Here is a 23,058-nt window from a genome sequence, read left to right on the forward strand (position 1 = left end):
TAAACCTTGCCCTATTATATAAATAGGACCTGCTGGAGAGATAGGTATGTATCCTAGAGACTACCCCATCTATGGAATAGGCTCCCATCCATGTGAAGCAGAGTTTCTCCCTAATCCAATTCAAGTGCAACTTGGACATTTGGATAGGAAACTGGAAATTCATCCCTGGTTTATCACCTATGTCTCTGATGCAAACAGGTAACTTGTAAATGGTTCATCTCCCAGGCCCATGCTTACACTTATCTAGGGTAGTAGAACTTGCCAGAGATTTGGGATGCATGGCTAGACTTAAAAAGGCCCTTGTGGTCCTTAGCCTAGTAAACAACTATGAACCTATGAATGTGCTTGACATTTATACATGCACATTACTTCTTTGACATGCTTCTTATAGATACAGCACATGGCATGTGCACTCTGATCTACATCCTCCCTTTTAAAAATAAAACATGCAATGTTATGAATCTATTTCGCATGCAGATATCACACACAATTCTCTATCATGCATTTACACAAAATAAGATACATATATACACAGTTAAGTCCATGTTACTGTATATTTCACACTGGAATGGATAATTGTCCATATCATGTGACATAAAACTGGGAACAAGACTTAACAACTGGAGCTGTCTCTGTAAAATGTTCGGTCTTTGAATTGTCTGAAACATCTTCAGAAATGGAATCAGAGATAGGAACACACTCTGGAATGAAAACAACATTTAGTTCACTCTGAGATTTAGAGCTTTTGTCATTAAACAATGTTGTGATGATGATTCTGGTATAGGAAGTAAATGTCTGCAATTTCTCCTGTACTCCATACCCTTGGATTCTACCAGGTAGAATGTCAGCTCAGCACATATAGATGTAACTTGACCAATCCAGTAGAAACCTTTCGCCATTTGCATTGTCACTGTTTCTCCTTCCCTCACCGGGCAAAGAAATCTACTTGATTTGTCATAACTAGAGTTCTGGATTGAACAGTTCTTGAACAGTTGAACCTTTATGGTTCTGTTCTTCTTACCTTTAGGCCTCAATAAACTGGAACTAATGGGCAGTGTCATTCTGGTTTGCCTGGAAAGAAGTCTTTGAGCAGATGAGCCAAAAATATCATCACAGGGTATGTTTCTGAGATTAAGAAAATTCAAATTGACATTGGTATTGTCACACTTTGACCTTTCAAGTAACTGTTTTGCACTCTGCACTACATGCTCAGCTAGACCATTTGACTGTGCATATTCAGGACTGCTAGTAACATGTACAAAGTCCCATTCTCTTGCAAATTTCTGAAACAACTGACTATTAAATTGAGTACCATTGTCAGAGATAACTTTGTGTGGACTACCATGGACTGAAAAATGACGTTTCAACTTAGTAATAACAGTAGTGGATGTAAGGTTAGGTAGTAAGTCAGTCAAAAACCAATTCAAATAAGATTCTACCAACACCAAGTAGTTTGGATTGTTCCACTCGAAGATATCAGTGGCGACTGTTGATCAAGGTAGTTCAGGGACTTGACTTAGCTGAGGTGGATTTCTTTGCAATTGCGGTCTAGTGCTATTACATACTGAACAAGAAGATAGTACTTTATCAATGTCTCACAGTAATGAAATCCAAAAGACTAATTCTCGTGCTGTTCTCTTACTGGATGCGGTACCTGGGTGACCATAATGCAAAATCTGGGCATATTCTTGTTGTAAAGAAACAGGGACAGCAATTTTAGGACCTTTGAAAATAATGCCATCTTCCATCAACATTTCATATCTGTAAGGAAAATAGGTTTGCACTTTAGGTGGTACACTAGATTGCTTTGATGGCCATTGAACAGTAATGTAGTGATTAAGCTTTTGCAAAATAGGACCAGTCTTTGTTTGCTCTCTTAACTAATCAAACCTAGTGGTAGAAAAATGACGCACTGCCATCATGTCAAAAATCAAAATTCTCTGTGTCAAGCTGTTCTGTCATATTTCTGTGTGATCTACATAAGGTATCAGACAGATAGAGTAGTTTGCCTTTTGTATAGACCATTTTGAAATTGTACTTTTGTAATTTGAGCATCATTCTTTGTAATCTTGCTGGAGCAGAATGCATAGGCTTTCTTAGAATAGTAACTAGAGGTTGGTGGTCAGTTTCAATCTGACTAGCTCGACCATAAATGTAATCATGAAACTTGGAACATGCAAATAGAATTGTCAAAAGTTCTTTCTCTATCTGAGCATACTGCATCGCAGTTTGCATAAGTGTTCTAGATACATAAGCTACTGGTCTGCCCTCTTGAAGTATCACAGAAAAGAGTGACTGGTTTGTTCACATCATAGTATCTTAATGTAGGTGGGGTGGCAATTTTCTGCTTAAGGACTTCAAATGCCTTCTGGTGGTGGTCCAACAATGACCATGCAACATTTTTGTGCATTAGCTCTCTTAAAGGTGCTGTCAACACACTGAAGTCTGGTATAAACTTGCCTAAATAGTTGACCATATCTAGAAAACGTAGAACTTAAAAATTGTCTGGTGATGACATTTCAAGGATAGCTGCTTGTTTGGTCGAATCTGGTCTCAAACCAGTACTGGTAAATAAATGACCTACATATGTAACTTCTGGTAGCCTGAATTTGCATGTCAGAGGATTGAGCTTTAAATTTACATAACATGCACTGTCTAGAACTCTCTTTAGGTTTCTGTTATGGTCTACTTCACCATTGCCTCCAACCAATAAATCATCTACTATTATGGCACAAGGATAACCCCAAAACATTTGCTCCATTGCATGCTGGAAGACTTCATTTGCATAATTTATTCCAAATGGCATCCTTAGGAATCTGTATCTGCCAAAAAAGATTAGTAATGAGGATATGTGATCAAGCATCACTTGCCAAAATGAACTTTTTGCATCCAAGACAGAGAAAAACAGTGGCATTCAGTATTATAGCTGTGACCTCTTTGACTGTGCACATTGGATGATGCGGTCTCTTCAATGCCTTGTTCAAATCTTATAGGTCAATAGATATTCTGATATCATCTGAGCCTTTTTTGTGAGCTGCTACCACAAACACCCATTCAGTTGGTACTGCAGCTGGACAAATCACACCTTGCTGCACCATTTTATCCACTTGAGTCTTGATTTTATTCTGCATATCTATCAGCACTTTTCTTGCCGGTCTAATCAGTGGAGTGACCTCTGGATCTAACGTCATAGAATACACAACTGGAAGTTTGCCCAACCTGTCATCATAAACATCAGCATAAAATGGCCTCAGAAAAATTGGAATTCGGAGATGCACTTATGAGATGAACTTCTTTGGTAAAAGAAAGAAGATTCATTCTCAAATGATCTTTGAGGCCCAATAAAGACTGTACTGGCCTTTGGACTACAGAGAATAATAAGTTGTAACAGTTCTTGGCCAAATAACATGAAAGCATCACTGAACCTTCAGTTTGAATTTCTTCACCTCCATAAGCAACAAATTTTGCACTACTGGCCACATTGAGTTGCTCATTAGTTCTCAGTTTAGCAAATGTGTCTGTTGATATAACATTACACTTTGAACCAGTGTCTACATTAAGCTCTGTGGATTTACCATTGATCCGGACAGTACAGAACACCTAGCTTTTTGCCAATAAATTCACTGCAACGACTCTTTCAACAATTACCGCTGATACACCGTCTACATAGAAAGCTGACTGATTTGTCTCTACTTGATCAACCTGCTTTTTTGTGTTACCTTTCTTTACAACTGCATGAGGTTTACTTGATTTTCAAAAATTTTGAAAATGGTTCCATTTTTTACACTTGTGGCATTGCTGCCCAAATGTTAAGCATTTCTCTCTTTTAGACTCATGATTTGCACCACAATTGCGACAGTTAACAATAAAGCAGGACTTGGGTTTTGCTGATTCATGCTTGTACTGTACTGAGCATGCTCCTTTAACTGAACAGGTCTTAGAACTTGCTGGAAAACTACGTACTTCCTTGATGAGCCAGCAGGGGCTGTGGTTGGCATTTGCTTAGGCCTACTTCTGTTTGCCATATGTTTCATACTATCTACATTTGTTCTGGAGCCTGCTGAAACCATGCTTTTGTCACTTACAAGCATACTTGTGTGTTTTTCTGCCACTTCATGGATCTGCCAAATCTCTATACCTTTTACTCAACGTTAAATCGCTGTCATGAAGCAAGATCTTTCTCCCAGTAGCACTATTAATACCATACATGACCTGTCTTTATTAACTCATCTTTTAAGTCACCAAATTGACACGTTTTAGCTTTGTTTCTCTGGCCAGTTATTTAAGCTGCAAAAGTTTCCCCCTGGTTTCTGATCTGTCATCTTAAACAAATACCACTCTAATGTAATATTTGTTTGGGGGTTACACATCTCTCTGAACTTGCGCTTCAAACACTCGGAGTCTTCCCTTGATTCAGCCTGTACAACAATATGATGTTTTTTTACCTTTTCCCTCATATACTGCTGGTGCATACTCAAATGAACACTCTCTTTCTATGGCCTTTGACCCAGCTAAGTTTAACAAAATGAATGCCTTGGTGCATGAATCTTCGTCTGAATAAGCTGCTTGTATAAAAATATCATACTCTTACTCAAATATTCTCCAATTCTCTGCAATATTCTGATCAAAGTGGTAAGGGTTTTTGAAATCTGTCTGCTATATTAACACATACCAGTAAAGGGGTTTGGAAATAAGCTCAGATACATACACGTACACATATGCTAGTATTTTATGCCAGTATTTGTAACTCTGCCCAATAGCACAGTAAGCCTCTGTACAACTGAACTTTGCAAAGTAAGTTTCTCCAGGGTACTGTGATATTCTTAAAATGACTGTATTGCAAGAAATCACCTCTTATCAGCATAAGAAACATATCAAAAACTGCACGATGCAAGCCTCTATGTAACTGGACTTTGCAAAATAAGTCTCTAGGGCACTATAACACTCCTGAAATTGTCTTGCCAAAGTAATTTATCATCATTTTAAGAAACATTTCAAATGACTTCATGATGCAAATGAACTGTGTAAGAGAAGTTCATTGTCAGTAACATTTTGAAGTAATTACACTTTGCGAATAAACTGTACACAGCATACTGAAATCTCCCCAAAATGGCGGTACCTTGCTAGGCAACTCTTTACAGTGCAAGAAACACTCTGTAATGGCAGCACTTTGCAAATAGACACACCAAGCACAAGAAACTTTTTGAAATGGCTATACTTTGACTGTACTTCATGAAATAGTTGCACTTTGCACATAAAGAAACCCTTCAGAATATATACAGTAATAAGCACACACTGTAAGCACTTTTACACACTTTGAGATACTTTGAATAACTTTAGTTGTGCTCTTGATACAATATGAAGCTGCAGTTATTCCCAAAACACAGCACTTTGCTAAAAAACATACAGGCACCTTGCTTTTATTTATGCTTAATGTGTCCTTATTTCCTTATTATATTTGTTTTGCTCATTTAATCTCTTTTCATTCCCATGCTCGCTTTACTCTAAACATGGCTGTTTTGCCCTGAAACATGCTTGTTTTGCTTTTCTGATAATTGTTTCTTTCAAATGTCATTATTTTAAAAATTTCCCTTAGTTAAGAAACCTTTTATGCCTCCTGCTTGTTTAACAATGCAGTCTGTGCCCTTGTGATGCTCCGTTTTACCTTTCTTATAAAATAAGTAGCTCATGTGAATTCTCGTTACCTTTGATTCTTTTCTGTCTCTTTTTTGTGCTCATTTTTTTAGTTTATCTTCACTGTCTTCTATGTACCTCATGGCTCCATATCTCATCCTCTGCAATCCTGGTTCTGACACCATGTTGCTCTCCTACTTTGGACACAATAGAAGAGTTTTCATGGGTTCTGTTCAAGCAGCTTTATTTTATACAAACACATCACAATAGAAGTTTACTGACTTTAACTTAAGTAACATATACAATGTAATCATACATGTTTACTCTTTGGCTGCACTCTCAAAACGGCACTAGGAATGGCACGTGCTTGACATTTATGCATGCACGTTACGTCTTTGACATGCTTCTTAAAGACACAGCACAAGGCACGTGTACTCGGATCTACACTAATCATATCAACCAGTCGGTTAATGACAGTCATAGAACTATAGACTGTATAAAAAGTTTTATAGAATCTAGGAAATCAGAAAGAATAAAGTCATTGTTTGCGAGTTGCATTATACCCAAACTTGATTATGGAATAAGAATATGGAAACCTTATAAGAAAACAAACATCAGTAAGCTGGAAAGAGAACAATGGAAATATACCAAGAGCTTCCATGGATGTGAACATTTAAGTTATTATAAAAGACTAAAATAACTGAACCTGTACATTGTCTCGTGTAGATATTTATTTGAATTTTGAAAGCTTATTTTATGTAGTGACCATTATAGTATCTAACAAGTTCTTTTTACATAATACAAATATACATATATATTTTTAACAAGTTTTTATCATTACTATATGTATATAATTACAACATAATCATTTATATACATAATTATGACTACACTATTTATTTATTTAATTAATATTTAACATCAGTACTTCTTATTTATATATTTATATCTATATTTACACATAATTACATTTGCATTTGTATTTATATTTATATATATTTATTATATTAAGTTATATTTATATTATATTTATATTGACATATACTATTGTTACAATTTTCAATTCTTACCAGGCTATTTATTTATTTATTCATTCGATTTTAGAGAGATTTATATTTAACATTTTATATTTCTCTGTCAGTCCTTTCAATAATGTAGGTTGTGTATTTTCACTGCCTCTTTAAAGATGTGATGAACTGATTGTTTGATTACTTTTAATTATTATTCAATTATCTACTTAAATGGTTTTGAGTTTAGTATATATAAGGGATGATCAGCTATGTTTTTTTGTACTCTGATGATGCCCCTGTTTAGCGGGTGAAAGCGCTCAGTATCTGTGGCTTTTATCGTGGTGTGTCTTCCTGTTTGATCAAGTTTTATTTATTAAAAGTTATTTTGAAGAGTCCAGGATCCAAGGTTTGCTGTTATTTTTTGCTTATTGGTGTGTTCAACTATTGGATGACTAAGCTGGAAAGAGAACAATAGAAATATACCAAGAGCTTCCATGGATGTGAACATTTAAGTTATTATAAAAGACTAAAATAACTGAACCTGTACATTGTCTCGTGTAGATATTTAAGAGGGGACCGTATTCAGGTATAAAGGGCAGTGAGGAAACAAATATTTCTGGGAATGTTTAGGATTCAGACAACCTATGTAGAAATTTCGATAGGAATGAGAAGTGTACTAACTGGCTCTCTGAGAGAGTAGCGGATACATGGAACAGACTGCCATATTACATTAAAACAAACATTAGTTTAGGTATTTTTCAAGAACGGCCTGGAAACTTATGGGGAACAAGTGTTTTGGTATATTGGCAGGCTAGAAGGGCTTGAAATATCTCTATGTATGTATGTATGTATGTATGTACGTATGTAGTTATGTGTGTATGTAGGTATATATGTTTGTACTTATTAACACAAACCCTAACTTCCTTCTAATTCACAAATTAAGCAGATTTACACTGCATATTTATATAGATTATTTGCCTCTGAAATTTCCTGATTACAAAAATGGGTTATATTTTGTTTTTGCTATACATTTAAACATTTGTACCATGACAAGCATAGTGCATCCATGATTGTTATACATAAGCAACATCTCAAAATGTTTTCTTAAAATAGGCTTAGTTGTTTCACTTGCCTAACATAACTATTTTTATCATGTAACTCCAGATGGCCTTCTGATTTCCACTAGATGTTAACAGGTACTTCATATATGGGCATTGGGCAGCAACATATTTTTAGATCTCAAAAGAGATCTCCTGTAATCCATATACACACGTTCTTAGGTAGGTACTAGACTATCGGCCCAAGGGCTTACATAAGCCTAGCTAACAAGATTCCCTGGTTTACGCCACCCAAGAAAGTTATTTTCCTGTGCCACTGTCAAGCAGAGACACAGAAGTGATCCCCGGGGTGTATTTCCTATTTCTCATCCACTCATCAAGATTTTTCTTGAAGAGTGCTAATGAAGAACTTTGCTTGACATAGATGGGTAGCCTGTTCCACAGTATGGGAAGTCTCTGGGACAGGAATCTATCCCTCCAGCATATCCTGTTTATTGTGGTGACAAGGTTTAGGTCCCTAGAGCGTGTAGCTCGTAGGGATTGGGATTTCTTTAGGGGTAGCATGTCCAACAGCTCTGGGTTTGACATAGCTTTATATGTTAGGCAGAGATCATCTTGGAGTAGGCGATATGCTACGGAGTAAAGCTGGAGTTTTTTGAGATGGTCAGTGTAGGGCATTTGTTTGAGGCCAGTAATCCTCTTTGTGAGGTACTTCTGTGGCCTCTCCAGCTGCTGCAGATGTCTTGTGAGGTACATTCCAAAAGAGGTGTTGTACTCTATAATGCGTCTAATGAGTGTTGAGTAGAGGGGAACAATGACCTCTTTTTTCCTGGATGAGAACCCTTTTATGACGAGTTGTGCCACGTAGAAGGACTTCCTGACTACTGTGGCAATGTGACCATTAAAGGAGAGACTACTGTCCACCTGGGTCCCAAGGTCTCTTATCACACATTTGGTGTTAAGCAGATTGCTGCCTATGTGGTAGTTCATGGGTACAGAGTTATTACCAAAGGAGATGACACTGCACTTTTTGGCATTGAGCTTGAGGCCATGGCCCTGACACACGGCATCTGTCTCAGCGAGGCCCTTCTGTAGGATGTCCACATCATTTGGGGACTTGACTATGGCTCCTAGTTTGCAGTCATCTGTGAACTTCGTTAGCCAGAGGCCTTTTGTGTTAGCCTGTACCTCAGAGAAGTAGATAACAAACAGGAGAGGTCCCAGGATGGAACACTGTGATACTCCACTTGTCATTGCTTTGAGGTCAGATTTGAAATCTGCAACTTTTACAGTGTGGGTTCTATCAGTGAGCCAGTTGGCAACCCATCTTGTGACATAGGGATTTATACCTAGTTTAGTGAGTTTAGCTATAATTCCAGAATGGGGGATGGTGTTGAAAGCCTTGGCGAGGTCAAGATAGGCTGTGTGAACCACCTTACCCTCATCTACGGCTTTGGTGACTGCCTCAAAGAAGTCAGTCAGGTTCAGGAGGCATGATCTGCCTTTCACAATCCCGAACTGGGTGGGATCCAGAGTTTGGTGGTTACCAATGTCTTTGTTTATGATAATACATATTTAGAAAAAAGATGACTGGATTTTTACAACCTCACCAACGCATTCATTTTACCAGTAACCTTTTTATTATAAAGACATGCTGTCCTGGGTAAATGGCTTCAATGTACTTTCAGTAACACCCCAGAGAAACAGATAAAATATTCAGAGATGTTTCATCTATATTGTCTTATATAGCTAAAGTGAACTCAGACTTTTGCGTGTTTTTTTTTTTCTAGCCAGTAATCACAGTACATTTTCACATTTTTTGAATAGTGTATCATGTATGATGTTTGGTTGCAGGTTAATTTCATTTTTCATGTGTCCTATGATGCAGGAATGCAGGATCATTTCAGTTTTGTTGTTGATTTGCAGTATGATATAGTATGATATGCACTAAAGTAGCTAATGTTATCATTTTATATATATTCCAGTGATATGCTGAAACTCGGCAACTCAGAATCCTGGACAAAAGCCTTAGAACAAGTAACCGGAGAAACCAAAATGAATTCAGCCCCTCTCATTGAATATTTCCAGCCTCTCTTTGAATGGCTGCAAAAAAACAATCAGCAGAATGGAAGATCTCTTGGCTGGGATCCATCATGGGACCTCTGTATGTATATTGTGGTGAATGTTTGTTTCTTTTTATTCAGAATCACACAGACACAACTGTATTTTGTTCTCACAATATATAACAGATGTACCAAAATATATGAAAGACACTGAGTCATTAACAAAACTGCAAAACATGATCCATTTTATTAATAATAAAAAAATATATATTTACATTTCAAAATGCTCATTACAAGCTAGACCAGTATAAACCCATATTTATATCCCTGAGAAGTAACATGTTTTATTTAGGAATCAGCCCTGCCTCTAAGGAGAGTAAATACAGTTCCAGGTTAACATCCTTAGGTAATGTGAGGACCTCTACTAAACAACAGGTTAGCCAGACTCCATTTATAATTATGGAAAATGAACTACTACCATACTAAAATCAGTTTTCCCATGATACCATCTAGTGTACTGAATGCCTATCCACATACATTCCATTTTCAATGTACCATTTATTCTTTTGTATTCTAAAAGTCTCAATTTAACCTTATGTTTGATTTTACCTGTGTACTACCTGCAAAATTAACAAGTACAGACAATAATATGTGCCATCCCAAATGCTCTACACATGAAATGGACATTTACATAACTTTTCTCCAGTGTCCTTTTTATTTATCTGCTACTTTCTCAGAATTAAATTATCATACACGGTATATAATTTTCTCATGTCATCGATGTCTCAATAAGTAAAATGGCGCTTGAACACAGATTTTGTATTAAAGCAAAAAAAAAAACAAAAAAAAAAACAAAAGAGAGAGAGAGAGAGAGAGAGAGAGAGAGATAGAGAGAGAGAGACATGATCCAAGCATTTGCAAAAATATAAATGTCTGCAGGTTTGCAGTTATATCAGACTCATACAAGACTCAAAGAAGAGAGAAACATTGATTTTTTTCTTTTAAAAACTATGTTTTTTTTCTGATCTGTTTATGTGTGACCTCAAAGGTGAGATAGAAAGTTATAAGAGGTGTGGATGCACATATCCCACATCAAGAGATGAAGTATTTTTGTTTATACATGCTTCACATTGTTTATCTGTGTGATAACTTAATGTGCCATTTTATCTGTAGTTTAGATATTTTAATTGCAATGTGTTGCATATAAACTAAGGGAGGTGTGATACGTCATTAAAGATCTCCTTTCTCCAGTAACATATTTTCCATCAAGACTCTTTAGTTTCAAACATACCATCTTCACCAAGAAAGTATTTTCTTTCTACTGTATCTTATCTGCTTAGTTACAACACTGGCAGCCAATACATCTGTGATATTTATTGCATATGTATGGTAAAAAAATAACCCTTTTCAGACATATTTTAGACAACACATTTCATACATTGCCAAAATCTACCAGCTGCCCAAGACTATCTGTCTGTGCACAGTTTGTTTATGTAAGTTTCTGTAAGTAGTCACAAAAATCATCTCATTCCACCAATATTCAAAGATCAATCATTTAATACTTGTTTTGGGCTTTGTGTTCTCCCTGTCATTCTTTATTTTAATATTATCTAACTGCTTTGGAATATAATCCATTTGTAAGCGCCTGTGTTTAATTTGATCCTTAACAAACATAAAATTCATATATCCCGGCTGTATTTCTTTGTGCTCTAATACACTCTGTAATGGGCTACAACAGTTGGCACAAATGTAGTGATAAACACTATTAGCACCTAGTCTAACAGGGTAGTACCAAAAATAAACAAACTGAGAGAAAAATAACTGGCTCAGCACATATCTTTTCCCTCTCCTCAAACCTATTTTGTAAGTTTGATAATAAACCTTAGATAGTATTCTTTGGGAAGATGGCTACCACAATGGTAATATACCTCAAGAGTAGACCCAGTCATCAGGGATTTTGGAACACATGCAGACAGTAATGTGGCCTTTGGCCATCATGTGCCCATGGTAGTAAGGAAATCATTCTATACTACATAACTTATATGCAAGGGTATGACATCTAGGCCAGGGATGTCATTGTTCTGCTGTACTTGAACCTTATCAGACCAATGATTGAGTACAACATGACCTTTGGTTGGTATCTGACCAGGCATATGCAACAACTGGAGCATCCACAGAAGTTCTTCACAAAAAGAATACATGGTGAAAACCACATGTCCTGTGCAGACTGCCTTAAAGCCCTATCCATACCTCTCAGCTGTACAGATGTTCACAGAATGTCCAAATTTTCTTCATATTTTTTAACCATTTTTCATAAAATTGTGGTTTTCTGGAAAATTATTACCATGTCATTAAAGAGTGATGACAGACATTTGAGTTTCAGACTTCATATCCTTCAGAAATTTCATGCTAAAGCAAAACCTTTTATTCTATCAACTTTTGAAGTTTGTAAGAGCAATATTTAAAATTGTCGCTATTTTTGTGCCTTTGTCCCCAAATTATTTATGGCTTTGTCCAGATTTTAGAAGTATGGCCCTATCCCTCTATTCTGTCTCCTACAGATTGCTGAGAGGCGATCTATGCCTGGCCTACAAAGCACACTCTGATCCTGCACTGATAGACCTACTGCACATCAACAAGCAAATAGCATCAGAATTGTCCTATCTATGGATGTAAACTTTGTCTGCAACATAAATAGAACATGTTGGAGAGACAGGTATATGTCTCTGAGATGACCCCTTCTCTGGAACATGTTTCCCATCCCTGCACAGAGTTCTTTCTTTATCCAGTTCAAGGGTAACTTGGACCAGTGGATGGGGTATTGAAAATTTACCACTGGTGTGGCATTGCTGTCTCTGTTAGATAGAAGCAGTCTGTAAATGTTTGATCACCCATGTGCAAGCCTTCATATACCTCTTACAATAACCCTAGAGTATCAAAACTTGTCAGATACATTTGGGAATCATGGCTAGGCATAAAAAGGGCACCAGGGGTCTTTACCCTGGTAAACACCTATGAACCTATGAATCTAAGCTCAAATTAGAAACCACTAACATGGAACCAGTGTCTGTAAAACATTTTACACAGCCAACAGCTGTTCATATGTTTGCTACCCTTTAGAACTAAATAACATTAGTATAAAATAATGGAAAATTTACCTGCAGATGGATTTAATGTCCCATTTAGAAAGCTCAAGGCTTCTCAGGAGTGTCTCAAATCTCTCACAGTTGGAAAAATTCTAGCAGCCCCTTTCCTTGCACCTTGGAGGCTTATAGGTTGGAAACAGTCTTTAGAAGCTAATGCTCACTCTCTTGGAAGAAATTTGTTCAGAAGAAATAAGTTTTTTTTTTTGCAGATGATCTGCCTTATTTCTATTAGACTGTCAATGGCAGACAGAATCTGGCTGAACTATTTTGGCTGAAGCTGATTCCTTTCTCTGCTATACAGCTCTTCCTGTCCTAAATTCGGAAAGCATCGGTAAGAACAGTTATGTTCTGCAGTTCCTTTCTCTACAAGGATTGACTGCCTTTTGTGTTTTCTATCTGTTGCTATATATTGAAACAGTTATACCTTACTGGTACTGCTTCACTCTCTCTAAAGTATGTTGTAATGCTCTAATATCAGCAACAGCTCACTTTTGACATTTTTTGTTAGGGATATGTATCTTTCAGAAAAGGAAAAAACATGCACACTTTTTAGGACGTTGTTTCAGGTACTGTCACAAGGGGCACATATCTCCATCACTGGTAATGTACTATGATGAAATGCTAACATATTTGCGAATGAGTATCCTGTCTGCCTTAGCTGGTTCCAGTATTCTTTAAAACTCGACACATTAATGTCTGATGGAGGAATGCTGAATTTATTTGTAAAGCTGGTTATTAAGTTTTATTATACCTAATATCTTGGGTAAGAGCACCCTTCTTATATTCACTTGATTTGAACTGTTCCAGACATTTTCTTGAGGTAAATAGGAGCTCACCCACAAAAAGCAAACTGTTACAAGAGTCACTCTTCCTTATCTTGAAGCAAATAGATGTTCACACACAAAAACAGAAACTATCACAATATTTACTTTGCCTTAGAACTTCAATTTAAGAAATGTATATCATTTGAAAGTACAAACGCATGAACCCATGCAATAAATATAATAATAATTAACGGTAAATATTGCCATAAATGGAATATTGTTACACATTATAAAACATGCTATATAAAAAATTACCAAAGTTAATAAATAGTTGTTTCCTCCTCATATATTATAAGTCATACTCCTCTTCAAACACATATGGTCATAAGAGACTTTTGTACTTATCTGTGGGCAACTCTCTTTCTCATTCAATCATTATGTTTCTGCCATAGTCAGGAAATCCTTCTATTTGGTCCAGTTAATTTCCAAGGGAATATCTTCAAAATCCAAACAAGTTCACTTGCCACTGTAGTCTTCCCTTATCAGGCCCATCACGGAAAACAATGAGCCCACCGGTATGTACAAGTCCAAGCATATCCCTCAACTGAAAAGGCCCCAACAAATTTTAGGCAGAATATTCTATCTGCTAGTTGTATGTCAACTATATGTTCAAGTATACAAAACTCTTTAATGTTTTCTGTCTATATCTACCTCCTAGAAAAATGTTATTTTGTATGTTCTTTTATCTGAATCTCACAGCTTCTCTCCCTGGGATTCCACTGAAAAAGAGTAATAAGCCCAACTGGGTCATCTCAGTCAATAAATGGACTAAATAAATAAATAACTACATACATACATAACTAAATAAATAAAAAATAAATTAAAGGCTTTAATTCCTTCAAGTATCCCTGCTTGATTAATACAACTCTCCTTATACTCAGTAACTACTGGTCTCCATGCTGACCTGTGTCTTTCTTTTTGTGCCATAAAAGACCCAGTTCTATTTAACTTCTTATTTCTTTGCAAGACCAGTTGCATTGCTATACCCTTTCAAGGGACCTAAATTTACGCCAACAAATAAACAAGACTCCCTGAAGAGGTAAGTTAGTGTATTCCTAGCCTATGGAATAAGTTATTGGTTCAGGTCAAGGAAAGTACTATGTTTGCCTTTAAGGCTAGTCTTCCTGATTGGATAGGTAGATAGAGATTTACACCAGGGTTATCATGAAGAGCCCTGCTTAATTTGGGAGGTGGGCATTATTAAGTACTCATACAGGATAGCAAGAATCTTTAAGTGTGCAGGCCTCTTATGGTCCCATGATCGATTGCATAGCATTGCTCCTGTGTTCCTATCTCCTTATAGCAATGCATACAACATATAGTCATAATACAAGTATTAATAATAATAATAATAATAATAATAATAATATATTAATTACAATAATAACAACACTATGTTCCTATAGCAATGCATACAAAATATAGTCAGCTAATAATAATAATATTAATAATAATAACATTATGTTCCTATCTTCTTCTTCTTCTTTTGGCTTTTTCTGGTTAGGGGTCCCCACAGTGGATCACCTATCCACTCATGATTGGCAGTAGAGTTTTACAGTGTCGAGATACCAGCCCGGCGCCCAACCTTCCATGGAAGGCACACGCTTGCACACACTCATACCTAGGGCCAATTTAGAGTGACCAATTCACCTACAGCATGCCTTTGGGATGTGGAAGGAAACCGGAACACCTGGAGGAAACCCACATGACCACAGGGAGGACATGCAGACTCCGCACAGAAGGCATGCCAATCGAGGATCGAACCGGAGAACCTCTTGCTATAAGGCAACAATAACATTATGTTCCTATAACAATGCCTAAACCATATAGTCAGTAATAATAATAATAATAATAATAATAATAATAATAATAATAATAATAACACTATGCCCCCATAGCAATGCATACAAAATATAGTCAGCTGATAATACTAATATTAGTAATAATATAGTAATAATTATTTTACTATTATTTATTTATTTGACATTTGTTGACCGGGTTAGTTTGACTGAGCTAGTGCCCTTTTTCGGCAGAGGCCTGCACAGAAAAGCTCCACAATTAATAAAAACAAGCAAGATTTGTCATGGAACATTTAAACAAAGTCAGTAATAATTACATAGTGAAACACATGATACAAGAATTAGATAGAAGGTTTAGATTCAGTCGCTATTTCAGAGTACTGCTTAATTAAGTTTACACATTGTAATAAAAACAAGTTTTTAATTTTAAAGTTAGCCAAGATGAAGGGAAAAAAGACAGTTTGTTTTAGAGACAGAGCAGCATTAAGTTGAATGCAGCTTGTCAGACTGATATTTGTTTAGTAGGAGAAACATAGATTGTGGGAGTATTGTTTTATAATCATAAGATTGATACATATGGGGAAGCATTTGACAATAGTTAGTATTCAGATGGGATAAAGTAGATGGGGGTTCAGGTAGTGTGTTTACAATGGCATGTCCAGGCATTAGTGAGAAAGTTTTTAAGAGCAGTTTTGAATTTTGGTAGGTTGCTTATGTTTCGAATGTCTTGGCGGAGGTTGTTCTGGAGAGTAACTATAAAGGTTTGTTCGTATTATTCTTTTTGGTTTGTGAATTGCTAATAGATTTTGTTCAGAGCTTCTGAGTGTCCTAAGTGGAGTGTAGGGGGAAATGATTGAAGAGATTGCTGGGCACTAGGAGGGTTTGTATAGGACAGAATATTTGATGTGTAATTGTGAGAGAAGAAGCTGTTGGGGGAATTCAAATCCATTTAAGGTCTTTAGTGAGAGTCAGTGGTGAGATTTAAAGGCTTGGTTGTTAACAAGTCTTGCAACTTTGTGGCAGGTGGTTTCAAGCTCGGATAAAAGAGAGATCTGCAGGTTGGTAAGGATTTTGGAGCTGCAGAAGAGACTAGGGAGAAGGTAGGCTTGGGAAAGGAAGAGACGAGAATCATTGGTTAGAAATCTTTTATTTCTGTATAGCATCCCAAGTTTTTGGTGAGTTTTTTTTGATGCAGTTGTGTACATGAAGGTTGAAGTTGAGCTGATGCTCTATAATGGTGCTCAGGAGCTTAGTATGTTTCTACTTGGATAAAAGTTTCGTTAAGGGATGTGATGGTGAAGGTTGGTTTAAGGTGATTGAGAGATTTAGGAAAGAATAATAGGAGCTTAGTCTTCTTGGGGTTTAGTATTAGCTGAATTTTAGTGAGCCAGTTTTCAATAGATGGGAAGGACTTTTGTGTGAGAGAGTTCAGTTCAGTGAGGTTATCAGAAATCATTAGGACTGTAGAGGCATCGGCATATTGTATAAGAGAATATAGAGGACAGGAGGTGTACAGATAGTTAGAGAAAATGTTGAACAGTAAGGGACCTAATACATATCCTTGAGGGACTCGCATCCTAATAGGTAAGCTATTTGACAGATTATTGTCTGTCAGAAAGGTAGCTAATAAACTAGGAGATAATAGAGCTAGAGAGATTTAGTTTAGAAAGTTTAGCAAGGAGGAGAGAGTGAGAGACAGTATTGAAAGCTTTTGAGAGGTCAAGGAAGAGACTGGAGACCAGTTTGTTGTCTCTGACTTGTGAGATTATGTTGGTGAAGGAAAGGAGGGCAGTAGGGTACTGTGGTTTGGATGAAAGCCATGCTGTGTAGGGGTTAGTAGATTTTCCTGGTGTAGATATTCCATGATTTGTTTGTGAACTCATTTCTCTAGGATTTTAGAGAGAGGGGACAGGATTGCTATCAGTCTGTAGTTTGCTAGTTCTGTGGAGTTACCTTCTTGTGTATGGCTAGTGTATAATATTTTTTTCCAGATAGCAGGTACTTTGGATTCTGTTATAGAGTGATTAATGATGATAGATATAGGACAGGCAAGAGACTTAGCAGCTGTCTTTAGAAATAAAGGGCGTAGGTTATCAGCTAAGGAGGAGCAAAGTTTCAATTTTTGAAGAAGATGTTTTATGTAACATGTTGCGATTGGTTTTAGTGAGAAAGTTTTGGGTTGCACAGAGGAGGGAAATTTGAGTTAGAAGATGGTAGAAGATTATAAATGGTGTCTATAAAGTATTAGTTAAATATGTTTCTTGGGGAATATTATTTGGACAGGAGTTGGGGGTTGTTGGGTTACCAGGATGTAGTCTGTATATGATTAATGGAGTTCCAGAATTTTTACAGTTACTGGTATGGGAGGTTTGGCTTTGCTGTAGTATTTTTCGTCTTTGTTGATGTGCTTTTTGGTAAGGTTCCTTCGTTCCTTGGAGGTTTGAAGTTGGGAGGAGATTTTGTTTTAGTACAGACTTTCCACTCCTTATCTCTTTACTACATTAGAGAGCATGTGGTTTGTTATAACCAGGGTAGCTAAGAGGTCTGACTCTATCTGTTTGGAGGGGGTAAGGGAGTTGAGAGTACTGAGAAATATAACAGTAAGTAGGACACACAGCCAATCCAACTGAAAAAAAAATTAAAAGAAAACTAGCCAAGTTAGAGTTTTCACTGTAATATTCCTTAAAACCTCTTGTAAAAGAAGATTATGGGACAAATGCAAATGACCCCTTTAAGGACACCAGGTTTTTCAGCTATATGGCAATTTTGAATGCCCATGACTTATTTCTTTTTGAGTCGATTAATGGACAAATTCAGGCCAATAAAGCCAAACTCACTAGCTCTGGATATGCATGTTTCAGTCTTCTTATGACATCATCAGCACAGCATAAGTGGACTGTTTGGCTAGCCTTTAGAAACATAGGGTTGTTGTACCCAGCTGTTATCCCTAACCACTAAGGTGTCTTGCAAAATATCCCATCTAACAACTAAAAAAAGAGTAAATAGGACATGTTCCACGGTGGCAATGTGGTTATCAAAGGAGAGGTTGCTGTCAGCCTGTGTCCCCAGATCTCTTATCACACCTTTGGTGTTTAGTGGACTACCGCCGATGTGGTAGTTCATGGGTATTGAGTTTTTCCCAAAGGGAATGACGATGCACTTTTTGGCATTGAGCTTAAGGCCGTAGTTCTGGCACCAGCCATTGGTCTCAGTGAGGCCTTTTTGTAGGATGTCTAAGTCAGTTGGTGAATCAATAATGGCTCTCATTTGTGCGGTCATCAGCAAACTTGGTTAGCCATAGTCCATTTGTCTTGGCTTGAACTACAGAGAAGTAGATGCCAAACAGGAGAGGACATAGGACTGATCCTGAGGTACTCCACTTGCAACTGGTTGGAATTTAGATTTGGAGTCTGCTACTTTGACAGTGTGGGTTGTATCAGTGAGCCAGTTGGCAACCCATCTTATGACATAGGGGCTTATGCCTAGATTAGTGAGTCTATCTATGATTCCTGAGTGAGGGATGGTATTGAAGGCCTTGGCAAGATCTAGTTAGGCTGTGTGAACTACCTTACCCTCATCCACAGCTCTGGTGACAGACTTGAAGAAGTTTATCAGGTTAAGCAGGCATGATCTCCTTTTCACAAACCCAAACTGTGTGGGGTCTAGAGTTTGGAGAGTAATGATGCACTCCATAGCCTTACATATCAGACTTGTCAGGCTAAACGGGTTGTAGTTACCATGGTCAGTAGTCACCCCCCCCCCTTTGTGGAGTGGGATGACCGTAGCAGTGCGCCATTCTGAAGGAACAAAGCCTGAAGTGAGGCTGTGATTGAATAGGCACTCAAGTGAGGTGCCAGTTCACTTTTTAATTCATGTAGAACACAGCCAGGAATGTTATCATATCCCATGGAAGCTGTATTCTTGGCTTTGGGCAGTGCGGTTTTTACCTGTGCTGATGTGATATTAGGTAATTAGCATTCCTCAGGTATTGTGATGGGCCCTTTAGGGGGTGAAAGGGGGGTAAAGTTTGCACTGAACCTGTTGGCTTGTATATTGGCCATATCAGTTGGCTCGGTATATGTGTTCCCATTGTGCTGTAGCTCAGAGCAGATCTGAATAATGCCCTGTAAATTTTTGACATAACTATAGAATACCTTGTGGTTGTCCTTAGTATCTGCAGCAATTTTGTTTTCATAGCTAATTTTAGAAGATTTGATGAGGGATCTCAGTTTTTTGCTGAGGTTAGCAAGGGAGTTTTTCCAGTCTTGTGACTTTACCCTTTTCTGCAACAGTTTCTTTCTTCTGTTGTAGAGCTTGTTTATGGCAGGGGACCACCAGATTGGCTTCCTTTTTTTTTTTTGGAGGAAAACATCTTGGTTCTATTTGGTATGGCCCTTCCCATGCATTTGTGTATGTGCTCATACAGTGCATTGGTGTATGATTCAGCAGTCATGCACCTATTTTCCATTTGCATGGGTGACATGAAGTTTGCCACCTCTGCTTTTAGGAGCACAAAATTGGCTTTGGAAAAATGTTTCACGGTGGTTTCCTTTACAGGGTGTGAGGGTGGGATGTGGATATCCATGGTTATTAGCCTGTGGTTAGATCTGACCAGGGAGGAGTTGATTACTGGTGTAGAGCAACATTCACCCATGTTAGTAATGACCAGATCAAAGATGTTACTTCTCTTGGTGGGGGTAAGAATGAGTTGGTCCAGCGCATTGGAATTTATGAATTCCAGAAAACGATGAGCAAGTGCAGTGGTACATGAGTAATATTCCCAGTTAATGGAGGGGTAGTTAAAGTCTCCCAGTATGAGGGTATTGGGTTGTACCTTAATATTTTCCAGTGAGTTAAGGAGTGTGGAATGGGAGTCTTGGGACATGGTGGGGGATCTATGGCAGGCTACAACCTGGATTGCAGTTTTACCCAGTGTTAGTTGTACATGAAGTATTTCTGATGCATTATATTGGGCTACTAATCTGGAGGTGTGCATATCCTTTATGAATATGGAGACACTACTGCCTTTAGGGCTTCGGCCCAGGTTTGGGGGCTGAAAGGCATAGTATGAATTATATCCTGGTAGTGGTGGGGTGCTGTCCAGAGTCTTGAACCAGGTCTCTGTAACTGCACAGATGTTGATGTTCTCCATATCAAGGAGTGCTTCAGGTGAGTGCATTTTGAGATTTAGACTTCTAGCGTTGAGTAGCATAACCCTCAGATTCCATTTCCTTGTAGCTGTTGTTGTGGTAATTTTGTCTTTAGGATATTGTCTGAAAAAGGCACTATGGGGGTGGCAAGAGCCATGGCCAGTATCCAGAATCCCAGGGGTGAAGTGCAGGCCATCTCTGGCAAAGTATCAAGGTCTGTTGATCATGTCATCTCAGGCAGACAGATACTGGATTTTCTTAGAATGACACCAGAAACTTAGCCAATTGTTGAAGTCAATCATTTTTTTTTGTTTGTACTGAGGTATAATTCTGGGTGATGGTAGGATGATACTCAGGGCTAGGGTCATACTTGCCTGGGCTACATGATCCGAGAGCTCTTTTCATGTAGGCCAGGGAGGTACATCTCAGGTCATTCACAACAACATGAACAATGACAGAGTCATATTTGTACATGTTGTGGAATGACCTAAGTGCATGAAATTATGTGGCAGATCCTGGCACCCAACAGGCGGATGACCGTAACCTTCTCCCTATTCAAGCTAGTGAGAGAGGCATTAGTGTGCTTTACTATTGAGTTACCTGTGACAAGTGTATTGTGTAAGCTGTTTTGTCTTAGGGGCTTTGGTTGAGTGGCATACTCTTTGTGTGAGCTATGTGTCTCATTGTTTGTGTTGAGATGTGATGGTTGCTTGCATGTCTGCCTTGGAGGTGTCTGTTGTTTGGGCAGATTTTTATTGAGAGCCTCCGTGAAAGTGTATGTGTGTGTTTAGTGATACTATGTGAAGGTTGTGGTGGTGTATGATTCAGCAGTACTGGAGGGCTATGTGTTTCATGTGGTGTGGTGCAGGTGTTGACCTTCTTCTCCTGACAGGCTAATCCAGTTTTGGATGGAGAGTGCTTGGCTTCCAGTTTGGCAATATATGTGCATCTCTCACAGGTCATAGTGTTGGGAGGTAAGAGGAGAGGGTTGTCTGTGTACATTAGGCAATTGGTACATTGCCTCATGATGTCTAAGTTCACCAGGTTAACAGGAGAAAGCACAGATTACTGACCCTTATAAAGTCACCACTACCAAGCCTTGAACCCAGGACTCTGTTGCATGATCTGTGTACAAAAAAGGCCTTCCATCTCTTTGAAAACATGCTCCCATTCTTTTATAATATAAAATCTGTCTAATCTCAACCAACTTTTCCATTTAAAAATATAATGTGAATAGAATACCCACAATGCACTCTTGCCTTAATGACTTCCAAGGAGTCTGCCAGTCCAAGTGTTCCCAGCAACCTCTTGATTATTCTTTTTTTTTCAGGTTATCTCGTGTTACTCCATCTCTCTGATATATAATTTAGGTTTAAAGTCACATTTCAGTCTCCTGCCACAATTAGAAATTCCTTCTGAAGTCTTATTATTTTTCAGTGGGCTAACACTTACGCAAATAACCATTGCATCTGGGAGGTATACATAATGATACCAGAGTAGTAGGTGAGCAACTATACCACACTTTCCACATTACTAGGTACCTTTCCTTGTGCACTAGCACTCCTACATCTATTAAATCTGTTTTTTATGCACTAATAAAATGACATATCTCTTTCATGCTAGCATATAACTTAACATAGCCAAAATTTTGTATCTCTTTCTCTCTGGTTTGCAGTGTCCGTCTGTTCCAAAATGCACTTCTTGCAAAGCTAAAACTAAGCCTTCATCTCTTTCAGCATTACTCAAAATTCTCTCCCTCTTAATGCTCCATGATAGAACAGTAAATACTCCTTCCATTATCTATTTCTGTATTATAATTCTTCTAGCTTTCCATCTAAGTATTGTCTCTCAAGCAGGTTAAATGTTGAGCTATGACTGAACAAGTGCACTTACCAGTGCAACATCTGCTCTACTTTCCTATCCTTGCCATCCACCTCTGTTTTCTGCTGAACCTTAAACCACCTATTCATGATATTTATTGAGGATAAATCATTTATTTCCCCTTGTACCCAAGTATTGACTTTTGGTGATTGCACTGTACCCAAAAATCCATATCAAAAATCTGTTAAACATAACCATGCAAAAATGAATGAGTACATACAAGAAGAACAAGATGTCCTTCCTAGACAGAAGCAGGATACCCCAAACTAGGTAGCAGACTTCATGTATCCACTCCACCCACAACCCTAAGTAGTGTGTAACAACAATGGCATTAAGGCAAATCGAAAATTGAAGTTTTACAGCTTCAGTTTGTTCCCCCATATTCATTCATTCAGTCCTTACAAACCATTCCTTGTTATGTAAGAAAACTAAAATTTCACCCTTCCTTCCCTGTCTCCAGTTTGTACTATGCCTCACACATGTTTGATATATA

General features: G+C 37.7%; 1 protein-coding gene across 1 annotated transcript in view; it reads left to right on the forward strand.

Moving 5' to 3' along the window:
* The window catches only part of ACE2 (angiotensin converting enzyme 2), a 366,082-nt gene that overhangs the window by 205,672 nt on the left and 137,352 nt on the right, over nt 1–23,058 (forward strand). The window contains exon 13 of the mRNA XM_044072791.1: nt 9,688–9,866. Coding sequence (XP_043928726.1) covers nt 9,688–9,866 — 179 coding nt within the window. The remainder of the gene's footprint in view (nt 1–9,687; nt 9,867–23,058) is intronic.

Source organism: Protopterus annectens, chromosome 5.part1 (assembly GCF_019279795.1).
Source record: "Protopterus annectens isolate FY-2018-M chromosome 5.part1, PAN1.0, whole genome shotgun sequence".
NCBI lineage: Eukaryota > Metazoa > Chordata > Ceratodontiformes > Protopteridae > Protopterus > Protopterus annectens.